Here is a 14,712-nt window from a genome sequence, read left to right as displayed (position 1 = left end):
AATACTCGGACACCCGAGCGTGCTCGGGAAATCTCGAGTAACGAGTATATTCGCTCATCATTAGTCAAGTGTTATTACATAGTGGATGGGATTTCAAGAAATCCCATGCCCACTATATGTCCACAGATGCCCGTGGATCACCCGTGGAGACGGACATGCAGCGCGTCTTTTTAGACCGCAGCATGCAATTTCTCTTACGGAGACACTAGTCTCCACAAGAGATATTTCACTAATAGAATTTACTGGATACGGTGAATCCGCACGGTTCAGTGAACATATGCGGATTTACCTACGTTCAATAGACAGCTGCACTTTGGGCGCAGCGAACATACACTACGTTCAAAGCGCTGGATCGTGTTCACCCGGCCTTATTCACACATCAGTATTTTTGATCAGTATTTCATCAGTAATTTTATACCAAAACAAAACCAGGAGTGTCTCCAATACACAGAACAGGCGTCAGTCTTTCAATTATAGTTTTTCCCGGAAATCTTCATTCCTGGCTTTGGCATACAAACACTGATGCAAACTACTGACATGTGATTGAGCTTTCAGGCTATGTGTCCAAAATCGGGAAATAGCACCGTTTTAGACGCAGTGTATTTTCGCTACATCCAGAATGCTGCATTCTAATCACGCAGGTAAATCTGCATGTGTTCAGTGAACCATGCGGATTTACCGCATCTAATTACTGGCTATGGCTGAGATTACTAGCGTCCCCGCTGCAGATAATTGACATGCTGCTGCTCGTAAACCTGCGCCACGGGTGAGTTTTCGCAGCGCTAAATAGATACACAGTGCCCACGGGATTCCTATAAATCCCATCCACTATGCTTCTAACAGAACGTAGTATTTTTGGATGCAGCGCAGGTGAGTTACATCCAAAACGCTGCTCTTCCTGATCGTGGGCACGTAGCCTGAGATGTAACAGATTGAAGCTAGAGGAAAATGGGGATTTGACAGGGGGTAATAAGTGCTGGCTTACAGACCACTGTAATGCATGATGGAATTTGTAGTAACTGAACACACGAAGGAAGAACAAAGGAAGTTGTCGATTAACCCCATCAGAGCTGCAGCCAGGACTAAGGTAGTGCTGCTAGAGCGTGATAAAATGTAATATCATTGCTCCCCATTGTCCTGGATTCAGCAGGACTGTCCCGGATTTGAGGGCTCAGTTACGCCACGTCAAGACTTTGTCTTGGCTTTTTATACTCACCTCTCTTCATCGACTTCATCGCTCTGTAGCTCCTCCTCATGGGGGCTACATGGGGGCTCTTTGCATATATGAAATTAAACTATTGCCTTTCTTTTTGCATTATGTGCTCCCCAAGGCTCAAGCCAACAATCTAATTTGGTAATCTTGAGCAGTATTGCAATCAGTGAACCCAGAAGCAGATTATACTTTTATACATAGACAATAACATACATTATATATAACAGTGTATTTCTATGTATTTGTATTCTACACGTTAAAAAAAAGGTCAGATTTTTTGTTGTCCCTAGATACTATAATACCAATATGTCCAAAAATAAAAACTGTTATGATCAGGTGACCTTGGAGAAGCATGAAAACTTTCACTGGAGTAGGTGGTAACTATACTGACCGCAAATCCTGATCTTAACACCGCAACTAGAAGTAGCCGTGGGGTGTGCCTAACAAATCCTAGACACCTCGACACAGCCGGAGGACTAAATACCCCTATAGATGGAAATAGGAATTCTACCTTGCCTCAGAGCAGAACCCCAAAGGATAGGTAGCCCCCCACAAATATTGACTGTGAGTAGTAGAGGAAAAGACACACGCAGGCAGGAAACAGGATTTAGCAAAAGAGGCCACTGTAGCTAAAATAGGAAAGGATAGGTCAGGATACTAAGCGGTCAGTATTAAAATCCTTCCAAAAATATCCACAGCAGAAAATACAAAAACTCCACCATCTAACTAAAGATGTGGAGCATATATCTGCAACTCCAGAGAATCCAACAAGACTGAGAAAACACTGACACAGTCTAAGCTGGACAAGAGAAAACAAATGAATAGCACAGAATATAAGCACACAGCTTGTGTGCCACAGAAAAAGAAACAGACACTTATCTTTGCTGAATTGGCAGCTAAGCAGGAGAAGCCAGACAAAGATCCAACACTTCCCAAGAAACACTGACAACTGGTAAGGACCAATGAGTCCTGCAAACCTAAATACCCCAGTCAGAATTGCAATCAGTAGATACACCTGTCCAAGACTGCAGCCCAGGGACAACTGCATTACCACCTACAACCACCGGAGGGAGCCCAAAAGCAGAATTCACAACAAAGAACTGTTAGACAGTTCAATATATATATATATATATATATATATATATATATATATATATATTTATATTATAATATTTTATATTATAATATTTCAATTATATTATTATATATAATATGTTCAAAATAAAAACTGTTAGACACTTCAATGTTGTGAGTTCTGTTTTTGGGCTCCCTCTGGTGGTTACTGATGGTACTGGGTGACTTGTCTTTCCTGGGTTTCTGGGTTCCACCTGTTCCATCAGCATATGGGAGTTTCCTATTTAACCTGGCTTTGCTGGCATTTCCTCGCCGGTTATCAATGTATCCAGTGTGTCTGGTTACCTCTGCTCCCTGCTCCTAGAACCTTCTGGTCAAGCTAAGTTTGGATTTTTCTGTTTTGGTGTTTTGCTTTATTTGGTTTTTAGTCCAGCCTGCAGATATGTGATTCTTGCTGCTGGTTGCTCTAGTGGGCTGAAATTGCTCCTCATGTACCATGAGTTGGCACATGAGTTCAAGTAATTTCAGGATTGTTTTTTGAAGGGTTTTTCGCTGACCGCGCAGTTCACTTTTGTATCCTCTGCTATCTAGCTTTAGCGGGCCTCATTTTGCTGAAACTGTTTTCATACTGCGTATGTGCTTTCCTCTCATTTCACCGTCATTATATGTGGGGGGCTGCTATTTCTGTGGGGGATTTCTCTGGAGGCAAGAGAGGTCTGTGTTTCTTCTGATAGGGGAAGTTAGATCTTCGGCTGGAGCGAGACGTCTAGGATCATCGTAGGCACGTTCCCCGGCTACTTTTATTTGTGTGTTAGGTTCAGGGTCGCGGTCAGCTCAGGTTCCATCGCCCTAGAGCTTGTTTGTATCTGTGCTTGTCCTTTAGTGATCCCCTGCCATTGGGATCATGACAGTATAACCGGCCCACAAAGTGTTAATTGTATTGGCTGAAGTAGGAGGATAAGTAGTCTGAGGAAGTTTTTTTTTTTTTTTTTTTTCTCTTTCCCTCAGAGTTTGCTGCCTAGCCTTATTGCAGCGTGGCTACTTCCTCCTCCTCTTAATCTTTGAATGGCTCTGATCCCAGCTGTTTATCATGGACGTCCAGAGTTTGGCTTCCAGCCTGAATAATCTTGCCACTAAGGTTCAAAATATACAGGATTTTGTTGTACATGCTCCTATGTCTGAACCTAGAATTCCTGTCCCAGAGTTTTTTCTGGAGATAGATCTCGTTTTCTGAATTTTAGGAACAATTGCAAGTTGTTTCTTTCTTTGAAATCTCGCTCCTCTGGAGACCCTGCTCAGCAAGTCAAGATAATTATATCTTTCCTGCGGGGTGACCCTCAGGATTGGGCATTTGCATTGGCACCAGGGGACCCTGCGTTGCTTAATGCGGATGCGTTTTTTCTGGCATTAGGTTTGCTCTATGAGGAACCTAACCAAGAGATTCAGGCTGAAAAAGCTTTGTTGGCCCTCTCTCAGGGGCAAGATGAAGCAGAAATTTATTGTCAAAAATTTCGGAAGTGGTCGGTACTTACTCAGTGGAATGAGTGCGCTCTGGCTGCAAAGTTTAGAGATGGCCTTTCTGAGGCCATTAAAGATGTTATGGTGGGGTTCCCTGCGCCTGCTGGTCTGAATGAGTCTATGACTATGGCTGTTCAGATTGATCGGCGTTTACGGGAGCGCAAACCTGTGCATCATTTGGCGGTGTCGTCTGAACCGTCACCTGAGATAATGCAATGTGATAGAATTCAGTCCAGAAGTGAACGGCAAAAGTATAGGCGGAAAAAAGGGTTGTGCTTTTATTGTGGTGATTCAGCTCATGTTATATCAGCATGCTCTAAACGCACAAAAAAGGTTGATAAGTCTGTTGCCATTAGTACTTTACAGTCTAAGTTCATTCTGTCTGTGACTCTGATTTGTTCATTATCATCCATTTCCGTCGATGCCTATGTGGATTCAGGCGCTGCCCTGAGTCTTATGGATTGGTCATTTGCCAATCGCTGTGGGTTTAGTCTGGAGCCTCTGGAAGTCCCTATTCCTTTGAAGGGAATTGACTCTACACCTTTGGCTATGAATAAACCTCAGTACTGGACACAAGTGACCATGCGTATGACTCCCGTTCACCAGGAGGTGATTCGCTTCCTGGTACTGTATAATTTGCATGATGTTCTAGTACTTGGTCTGCCATGGTTACAAACTCATAATCCAGTCCTTGACTGGAAATCAATGTCTGTGTTAAGCTGGGGTTGTCAGGGGGTTCATGATGATGCACCTCCGATTTCTATCGCTTCATCTACTCCTTCTGAGATTCCTGTGTTTTTGTCTGACTATCGGGATGTTTTTGAGGAGCCTAAGCTCAGTTCGCTTCCTCCTCACAGGGATTGCGATTGTGCTATAAATTTAATTCCAGGCAGTAAATTTCCTAAAGGTCGTTTGTTCAATCTGTCAGTGCCAGAGCATACTGCTATGCGGGATTATGTTAAGGAGTCCTTGGAAAAGGGACATATCCGTCCATCTTTGTCCCCTTTGGGAGCAGGTTTTTTTTTCGTGGCCAAAAAAGATGGTTCCTTGAGGCCTTGTATAGATTATCGTCTTTTGAATAAGATTACCGTAAAATATCAGTATCCTTTGCCATTGTTGACTGATTTGTTTGCTCGCATTAAGGGGGCTAAATGGTTCACTAAGATTGATCTTCGGGGTGCGTATAATCTTATACGAATAAAGCAAGGTGATGAGTGGAAAACCGCATTTAATACGCCTGAGGGCCATTTTGAGTATTTGGTAATGCCTTTTGGACTTTCTAATGCTCCTTCAGTCTTCCAGTCCTTTATGCACGATATTTTCCGTGAATATCTGGATAAATTTATGATTGTGTATTTGGATGATATTTTGGTTTTTTCTGATGACTGGGAGTCTCATGTTCAGCAGGTCAGGAAGGTGTTTCAGGTCCTGCGGGCCAATTCCTTGTTTGTAAAAGGCTCAAAGTGTCTCTTTGGAGTCCAGAAGATTTCTTTCTTGGGGTATATTTTTTCCCTTTCTACTATTGAGATGGATCCCGTCAAGGTTCAGGCTATTTGTGACTGGACGCAGCCTACATCTCTTAAGAGTCTACAGAAGTTCTTGGGCTTTGCTAATTTCTATCGTCGTTTTATAACTAATTTTTCTAGGGTTGTTAAGCCTTTGACGGATTTGACTAAGAAGGGTGCTGATGTTGCTAATTGGTCTCCTGCGGCTGTGGAGGCCTTTCAGGAACTTAAGCGCCGGTTTTCTTCTGCTCCTGTGTTGCGTCAGCCAGATGTTTCGCTCCCTTTTCAGGTTGAGGTTGATGCTTCCGAGATTGGAGCGGGGGCGGTTTTGTCACAGAGAAGCTCCGATGGCTCAGTGATGAAGCCATGCGCGTTTTTTTCTAGAAAGTTTTCGCCGGCTGAGCGGAATTATGATGTTGGTAATCGGGAACTTTTGGCCATGAAGTGGGCATTTGAGGAGTGGCGTCATTGGCTAGAGGGTGCTAGACATCGTGTGGTGGTCTTGACTGATCACAAAAATTTGATTTACCTTGAGTCTGCCAGGCGTCTGAATCCTAGACAGGCTCGTTGGTCACTGTTTTTCTCTCGTTTCAATTTTGTGGTTTCATACCTGCCAGGTTCAAAGAATGTGAAGGCGGATGCTCTTTCTAGGAGTTTTGTGCCTGACTCCCTTGGAAATTCTGAGCCCTCTGGTATCCTTAGGGATGGGGTGATTTTGTCTGCTGTCTCCCCAGACTTGCGACGTGCTTTGCAGGAGTTTCAGGCGGGTAAACCTGATCGTTGTCCGCCTGAGAGACTGTTTGTTCCGGATAATTGGACCAGTAGAGTCATCTCCGAGGTCCATTCTTCTGCGTTGGCAGGTCATCCTGGAATATTTGGTACTAGAGACTTGGTGGCCAGGTCTTTTTGGTGGCCTTCCTTGTCGAGGGATGTGCGTTCTTTTGTGCAGTCTTGTGAGGTTTGTGCTCGGGCTAAGCCTTGCTGTTCTCGGGCCAGTGGATTGTTGTCACCTTTGCCTATCCCGAAGAGGCCTTGGACGCACATTTCCATGGACTTTATTTCGGATCTCCCTGTCTCTCAAAAAATGTCCGTCATCTGGGTTGTGTGTGATCGCTTTTCTAAAATGGTTCATCTGGTACCCTTGCCTAAGTTGCCTTCCTCCTCTGAGTTGGTCCCTCTGTTTTTTCAGAATGTGGTTCGTTTGCATGGGATTCCTGAGAACATCGTTTCTGACAGGGGATCCCAGTTTGTGTCTAGATTTTGGCGGACGTTCTGTGCTAAGATGGGCATTGATTTGTCCTTTTCGTCTGCATTCCATCCTCAGACGAATGGCCAGACTGAACGAACTAATCAGACCTTGGAAACTTATTTAAGGTGTTTTGTTTCTGCTGATCAGGATGACTGGGTTACCTTTTTGCCGTTGGCCGAGTTTGCCCTTAATAATCGGGCTAGTTCTGCTACCTTGGTTTCTCCTTTCTTTTGTAATTCGGGGTTTCATCCTCGTTTTTCCTCTGGTCAGGTGGAACCTTCTGATTGTCCTGGAGTGGACATGGTGGTGGATAGGTTGCATCGGATTTGGAGTCATGTGGTGGACAATTTGAAGTTGTCCCAGGAGAAGGCTCAGCAGTTTGCTAATCGCCGTCGCCGCGTGGGTCCTCGACTTCGTGTTGGGGACTTGGTGTGGTTGTCTTCTCGTTTTGTTCCTATGAAGGTCTCTTCTCCTAAGTTCAAGCCTCGGTTCATCGGTCCTTATAGGATCTTGGAAATTCTTAACCCTGTGTCGTTTCGTTTGGATCTCCCGGCATCGTTTGCTATTCATAATGTGTTTCATCGGTCGTTGTTGCGGAAGTATGAGGTACCTGTTGTTCCTTCGCTTGAGCCTCCTGCTCCAGTGCTGGTGGAGGGAGAATTGGAGTATGTTGTGGAGAAGATCTTGGATTCTCGTGTTTCCAGACGGAAACTCCAGTATTTGGTCAAGTGGAAGGGTTATGGTCAGGAGGATAATTCTTGGGTGGTTGCCTCGGATGTTCATGCTGATGATTTGGTTCGCGCTTTTCATAGGGCTCATCCTGGTCGCCCTGGTGGTTCTCGTGAGGGTTCGGTGACCCCTCCTCAAGGGGGGGTACTGTTGTGAGTTCTGTTTTTGGGCTCCCTCTGGTGGTTACTGATGGTACTGGGTGACTTGTCTTTCCTGGGTTTCTGGGTTCCACCTGTTCCATCAGCATATGGGAGTTTCCTATTTAACCTGGCTTTGCTGGCATTTCCTCGCCGGTTATCAATGTATCCAGTGTGTCTGGTTACCTCTGCTCCCTGCTCCTAGAACCTTCTGGTCAAGCTAAGTTTGGATTTTTCTGTTTTGGTGTTTTGCTTTATTTGGTTTTTAGTCCAGCCTGCAGATATGTGATTCTTGCTGCTGGTTGCTCTAGTGGGCTGAAATTGCTCCTCATGTACCATGAGTTGGCACATGAGTTCAAGTAATTTCAGGATGGTTTTTTGAAGGGTTTTTCGCTGACCGCGCAGTTCACTTTCGTATCCTCTGCTATCTAGCTTTAGCGGGCCTCATTTTGCTGAAACTGTTTTCATACTGCGTATGTGCTTTCCTCTCATTTCACCGTCATTATATGTGGGGGGCTGCTATTTCTGTGGGGGATTTCTCTGGAGGCAAGAGAGGTCTGTGTTTCTTCTAATAGGGGAAGTTAGATCTTCGGCTGGAGCGAGACGTCTAGGATCATCGTAGGCACGTTCCCCGGCTACTTTTATTTGTGTGTTAGGTTCAGGGTCGCGGTCAGCTCAGGTTCCATCGCCCTAGAGCTTGTTTGTATCTGTGGTTGTCCTTTAGTGATCCCCTGCCATTGGGATCATGACACTTCAATTAATATACATCAAAAAATGTCTGTTAGTGGCCTAATTGCCACCAGACAATGGCAATTAAGCTACTAATTGACATTTTTTGATGCATACTCTAATACTACTAAAAATAATGAAAATCAATTGCAAAAAAAATAATTTTCTCTTTTTTTTGCAGGTAGGAGCTAAAGATACTGAGACACAGGCTCTGGTGATGTCACTAGAAGAATTTTGTGTACTTGATCTGTATTGCAGTAACTAACCCCACAGGCAGATTATACTGAGACACAGAGATGCATTGTATATTTTAGTGTATTTTTTGTCTCAGTATTCTAAAGGGAGAATAAAAGAAAGATTTATTTTTCCTTCCTATAAAATGACTAAAACATAATGAAAATCAATTACACAAATGTAATTTTTTTTACTGTGCTTAACATCACAAATCAGCAAATAACATGAACATATTTGGTGTCCCTGTAATCGACCTGCACAACACAGCGATCACATTACTTGCGGAGATTGGTAAATGGAATAAATAAATAAATGGCATGACTGATATTTTTTCTCTACTAAACCCATAAAAATTTAATAAAATTGTAACGCTGATGCTGTGTTCATACATATCGTAAATGCTACATTTTTTCTACTGTGTTTTTTTCTGTACGCCTTCTGCAGGTGTCCACACCACACAACACAATAACAATCTTCTCTGATTATTGTGTGTTTGTTGCGTTTCTTTTATGCGTGTCTCCCATATGATTTTTTGGTGCAGATTTGAACCCGCGTTTGTAATGCTTTTTTTAATACTGCAGAAAAGCTTTGATTTTACATTTGTTTTTTTCAGGCTACACATAGAAGTCTATAGAAAAAAAACCTTCAAAATTGCAGAGTTCAACAGTCTTTAGGCAGAGATTTCCACTTTCCACGTTTCTTGGACATTTAGATCCTGTTCGCATGTAGCGTACATGATGTTTTTGTTAGCTGCTTTTTTTTTTGCACAGAAATTATACCATGTTGAACTGTCAAAGAAAAAAGTGGACGTGACTTCATGAAAACTGTGACACTGATGAACTATGCAGTTTGGGGGCTTTTTTTTCTCTATCGTCTTCTATGTGGAGCCTAAAAAAACACATGTCAAAAACTGCAGTTACTTTTTAACAAAACTTTTCCGTACTACAAAAAGACTCATTAAGGCCATGTTCACACGATCCTTTTTTTCATGCGGAATTGCCGCGATTTTCCCGCTGCGGGTCCGCAGCTGTTTTCCATGCAGGGTACATTACATTGTACCCTATGGAAAACAGGAACTGCTGTGCCCACAATGCGGAAAATCAAAAAAAAAAACGCGCTGAATAGCTGCGGGAAAAAAGAAGTACCATGTCACTTCTTTTTTCGGAGCCGCAGCGGTTCTGCACCCATTGACCTCCATTGTGAGGTCAAACCCGCAGTAAAACCCGCAGATGAAAAAAATATCTGCGGGTTTTACTGCGGTTTGTGGTGCCGAACCGCTGCAGCAGGAAGTGCGGGGAAGCGGGCAGAAGTGCGTGGGCGGATTGTGGCTGCCCCCCCGTGCTCCGATCCCGCCCCCCCGTGCTCCAATCCCACCGCCCCGTGCTCCGATGCCCCCCCCAGTGCTCCGATGCCCCCCCCCCCGTGCCCTAATCTCCCCCCCTTATACTTACCCGCCGTCCCGGTGTCCGTCCGGCCGTCTTCTCCCTGGGCGCCGCCATCTTGCAAAATGGCGGGCGCATGCGCAGTGCGCCCGCCGAATCTGCCGGCCGGCAGATTCGCTCCAAAGTGCATTTTGATCACTGAGATATAACCTATCTCAGTGATCAAAATAAAAAAAAATAGTAAATGACACACCCCCCCCCCCCTTTGTCACCCCCATAGGTAGGGACAATAAAAAAAAATTAAGAATTTTTTTTTTTCCACTAAGGTTAGAATAGGGTTAGGGGTAGGGTTAGGGGTAGGGTTAGGGGTAGGGTTAGGGGTAGGGTTAGGGTTAGGGGTACGGTTAGGGGTAGGGTTAGGGTATTTTCAGCCATTTTAACTGCATAGAAAACTGCATAAAAAAAAGGATAAAAAAAAAGGATCAAAAAACGCATCAAAAAAGGACAAAAAAAGGACCTGCGTTTTCTGCCAAGAGCTGCAGTTTTTTAAAAAACAGTCCTGAAAAAAAAAGGATGGAAATCAGGAACGTGTGAACATACCCTAAAAGAGCAGCTTCACATCTGCACCAAAAACGAATCCGATACGGGAGAAAAATGCAATAATCAGAAAAGATTGTTATTGTGTAGTTTGGTGCGGTCGCCTGAAAAAAACGAAAAGAGAATTTATAGTAAGTGTGAACATGGCCTTACAGACACCAAAAAGTCAGATGTCATATGGTGAAGATACATAAAGATGAAAAAGTTCTGGTGGCGCTGACTGTGAATGAATGAACAAAATCTAAATCCATACGTCCCAACTACAGATGAGCAGGACGCACAGATGACGTTGTGCCAGTCCTGGCTAATCAAAAGCCACCGGATGTTAAGAGATTCATGGGTCTCCCGTCCAGCCGCCATGTACTACTGATCTGGACGCTGGACCGGAGTCCCATGAATCAATCCACTCATCTCTAATCCCAACTATCTAGGGTTTTGGGCATTTGCTGAATATCCTTGACTGCCACTGCCCCTCTGACATCTCCTCCTGCTAGGGGAGAGAGAATAAGCGTGGATTGGGGTGTGACTTGGGGCGTGGACAAAATTTGCACTAAGCTTGCCACATAAGTTGACCCTCTTTCTCTTCTTAAAAAGTTGGGAGGTATGGGTAAAATAGCTAAAACAACATAATGGATGTACTGAGAGGCACATGATAGCAAGATTTATGAAAAAGAAAAAAAGAACAGTTATAGTACTGGACAACCTCTTTAACTTGTAACTTAGCCTGGAAGTTTTTCATTGAAAAAGCTTTTGACTTCAGTAAATAATAATAATAATCTTTATTTTTATATAGCGCTAACATATTCCGCAGCACTTTACAGTTTGCACACATTATCATCACTGTCCCTGATGGGGCTCACAATCTAAATTCCCTATCAGTATGTCTTTGGAATGAGGGAGGAAACCGGAGAACCCGGAGGAAACCCACGCAAACACGGGGAGAACATACAAACTCCTTGCAGATGTTTTCCAAGTACTCCAGCGCTACAAGGCTGCAGTGCTATCCACTGAGCCACCGTAAATGTGACCTTGTAATGTTGCAAATTCATCAAATGACCATTTTCAGTTCTTTACAACCTACGAACAATTTGGACACTGTTGTGCATAATAATTTGGAAAAGTGCATTCTGAGTTTTTTAAGTTTGTAAGAAAAAAAAACCCCTGTTAATATTTGGATGGTTTATATAATAAAAAATGATTTATACTTAACGGTTGATGATTTGAGCATTGTACTGACTCATTTGCATAAACCATTTAAGAAAATCAGAGAAAAATATTATGTGCATCATAATTTGCTCCTTTTGCTCCAAGTGAAGGAAAGTCCAGATATAGCTCTGGATGATGCGGACACAAAAGCTGTGCCTGTATCATGGTAACACAAAACCCATAAAATATACCGTATATGAATGAAAGCACAGTACACAAAATTGTGGAAGAATAATGGCCGTCGTGTTTGTTTAGGGTAACCAAATAGTCTTTATAATCATTTTAATAACTTAATAGCCAACATAGCAAGAAATGAATCATGCAATAATCCAATCCACACAGAGAGCTGGGAGATTTTCCCTCAAATAAAACATCACGACAAAGAAAGGACGTTAAAAGAAAAGGAGAGGGTGGGTGGCACCTTCTTTCTTCTGATGAGGTGAATGGCATAACTGGCATAAAACTGGGCTTTTTATACCCAAAATCTTCCCGATTTTATATGAAACCACCAATCAAAATTCACAAAAAGTGCACCAAGAACATCTGGATAAAAGTGGAAAAAACCTGCTTGTGACTTCCACGGCTTACTGGATGGCTTTTTGACCTTGGCTTTGAATCAAAGAATCCATTGAAAACACAGATAAAACCACCACCATGAGGGCGGCTACCATTAGCCACAGCATGATGGCTATGATTGACAGCTGGCTTCCCAAAGGTTCTCCAATATTAGCTATTTAAAACTTTAGGTCACCTTCACACGTTCAATATTTGGTGAGTTTTTTACCTCAGTATTTTTAATCCAAAACCAGGAGTGGGTGATAAATACAGAAGTGGTGCATATGTTTCTATTATACTTTTCCTCTGATTGTTCCACTCCTGGTTTTGGCTTACAAACACTGAGGTAAAATACTGACCAAATACTGCTTGTGTGAACTTGTTCTTCAATCATAGAATGTTAGAGTTGGAAGGGACCCCAAGGGTCATCGTGTCCAACCCCAGTTCAATGCAGGATTCACTAAACCGTCTCCAATAGATGTCTGTCCAGCCTTTGTTGCTGCAATCAGATATGTTGCTTGTTTCTTATTATGGCATTTTTATCAATGAATAACCGCCGATACCTCATCAGAACACAAGAGTAAACTAACACTTTAAGCAGCTCTCTCTCTCTCTCTCTCTCTCTCTCTCTCTCTCTCTCTCTCTCTCTCTCTATCTCTCTCTATATATATAGTAGCTCTTATCTTCTCGGGATAAAAATCATCTTCACAATTTATTATACTGATGAACTTATTACTATAGTGTCTCTTCACCAAAGTGAAGGCGTATTCTTACTTTGAAAGTGGACATCAAAGAGATAGTAAACTGAAGGAATAGCGTTACATTAAAGATGAAGACACACAGCTTTCTATATTTCACTTGTAATTTAAGACATTAAAATCAAGCTCTTGGATCTCCAGAAAAATTAACCCTAACGCTGTCAATACACCTTACATGATTGTTCGGCTAAAAGCTATCTTCCTCGACTGCATGTATGGGACAGAGAAATAATCTTTCTTTTCGCTGACATTTTGATTTTCCTTGAAGTATTTAACAGCCCTTTAGAGTTCTGTAAAGAATATACAGATAAATCAGAATACATACTCTTTGCTTTTCTGGGTCAACAAAGCGGATTCCAAAGTAGTCCTTCTCCAGCAAGCTGTAGTGATTGCAGATATGATCAATAAGAAACTGGCCTTTGGTCTCTTTCTAGAAAATAAGATGAGAAAAAGAACATAATCTTAGACCTGGTAACAATTAAGTAAGTATCCCTTTTGTTTCTTGTAACTTTTCAAAACAAGTTGTCATATGTGTATACATGAGGAATAACACTTTCTAGCTAAGATGTATTTCTAATTTTCAGTTGTTTCTGAACTTGTGGGTAAAGACTAGCTGCTATGATTTCTCAGTTCAGATACATAGTACACAGAGAAGAAAGATTCCAGCTGTTCTTTCTTTGAATAGCACACTGACAGAAGCAGCAGCATGAAAGATATTATACATCAGTACTGAGCAGTGTAGCTGTGAATCCAACACTGGGGTGACATATAATCACTTACTAGAAGGTGCAGCACAGATCTGTTTCTCTTCACGGGTTAGGCTACTTTCAAAAATCAGTTTTTTGCCATCAGTCACAATCCGGCGAATTTCGAAAAAAACGGATCCGGCAAAATTTGCCACCGGATCCATTTTTTTCTCATAGACTTGTATTAGCGACGGATTGCCTCATGTTTCATCCGTTTTTCATCCGTTAAATATTGGTTTTCCAGCGGCCGGAGGAAAAGGACATAGTAACGTTTTTTGCGTCCGCCGACTGCTTGACTGGAAGCCTATGGCGCGGGATCTGTCAAATGACTGAATCCAGCGACGGATTCCGTTTTTTTTAAACTGAGCATGTTCCGATTTTTTTTTCATCCAATTAGCTGGATCAGCTAGTCGGATCCATCAAAAAACGGATCTGTGGCATCAGTTTTTCACAATCTGCGACGGATGTGTTTTTTTCAACAACCGACGGATTGTGACTGATGGCAAAAAACTGATGTGTGAAAGCAGCCTTATGCTTCTTCCTGCTCCTGCTGCTCATGCCTCCTTAACTTTTCATAGTAGCTATAACATGATACCTCAGTTAGTCGACAGTTTGTCTTGCTATGACCAGGACAGATTTGAGTCACACTGATGTGCAAAGCCGAAAAGCATAAGTATGCATGCACCGGTAAACTACATCCCGGAACACAGCAAAAGACTTCAGGGATATAGTACTTCCAGAGCATGCGCACGAATGCTTTTCAGCTTTGTTTGAATCTGCGCTGTGTTGTTAACCCTTGGGCATGCGCAGTGAGCGCTGCCCGTCCTCTGTCCTCATTTGCAGTCTAGCTGACTGCGCCTGTTCGGCCGCCCTGCCGGACATCCCGCCCCGCAGTGTCTTCTGATTTATTCACACTGCGCATGCCCAAGAGTTAACAACACAGCGCAGGCTCCGGGACAGATTCAAACAACGCTCAGGAGGCGGCGCCCGGCGCACACAGGCCAAGAGTGACGGTATGAGGGGGCACATTTTATAAATGTTTATTTCAGCGTGTGCAGGCATCATAACTAAAAGAGCCAC

General features: G+C 43.0%; 1 protein-coding gene across 2 annotated transcripts in view; it reads right to left on the bottom strand.

Annotated features, from left to right (window-relative positions):
- FRMD3 (FERM domain containing 3) overlaps positions 1–14,712 on the bottom strand; it is a 297,732-nt gene that overhangs the window by 123,324 nt on the left and 159,696 nt on the right. For both annotated transcript variants that reach the window (XM_069762775.1, XM_069762783.1), the window contains exon 2: positions 13,212–13,316. In XM_069762775.1, the coding sequence (XP_069618876.1) occupies positions 13,212–13,316 (105 nt within the window). The remainder of the gene's footprint in view (positions 1–13,211; positions 13,317–14,712) is intronic.

The sequence above is a fragment of the Ranitomeya imitator genome, chromosome 1 (genome assembly GCF_032444005.1).
Source record: "Ranitomeya imitator isolate aRanImi1 chromosome 1, aRanImi1.pri, whole genome shotgun sequence".
Taxonomy (NCBI): Eukaryota; Metazoa; Chordata; class Amphibia; order Anura; family Dendrobatidae; genus Ranitomeya; species Ranitomeya imitator.
Note: the sequence above shows the minus strand (reverse complement) of the source record. Positions and strands in the feature narration are given on the sequence as shown.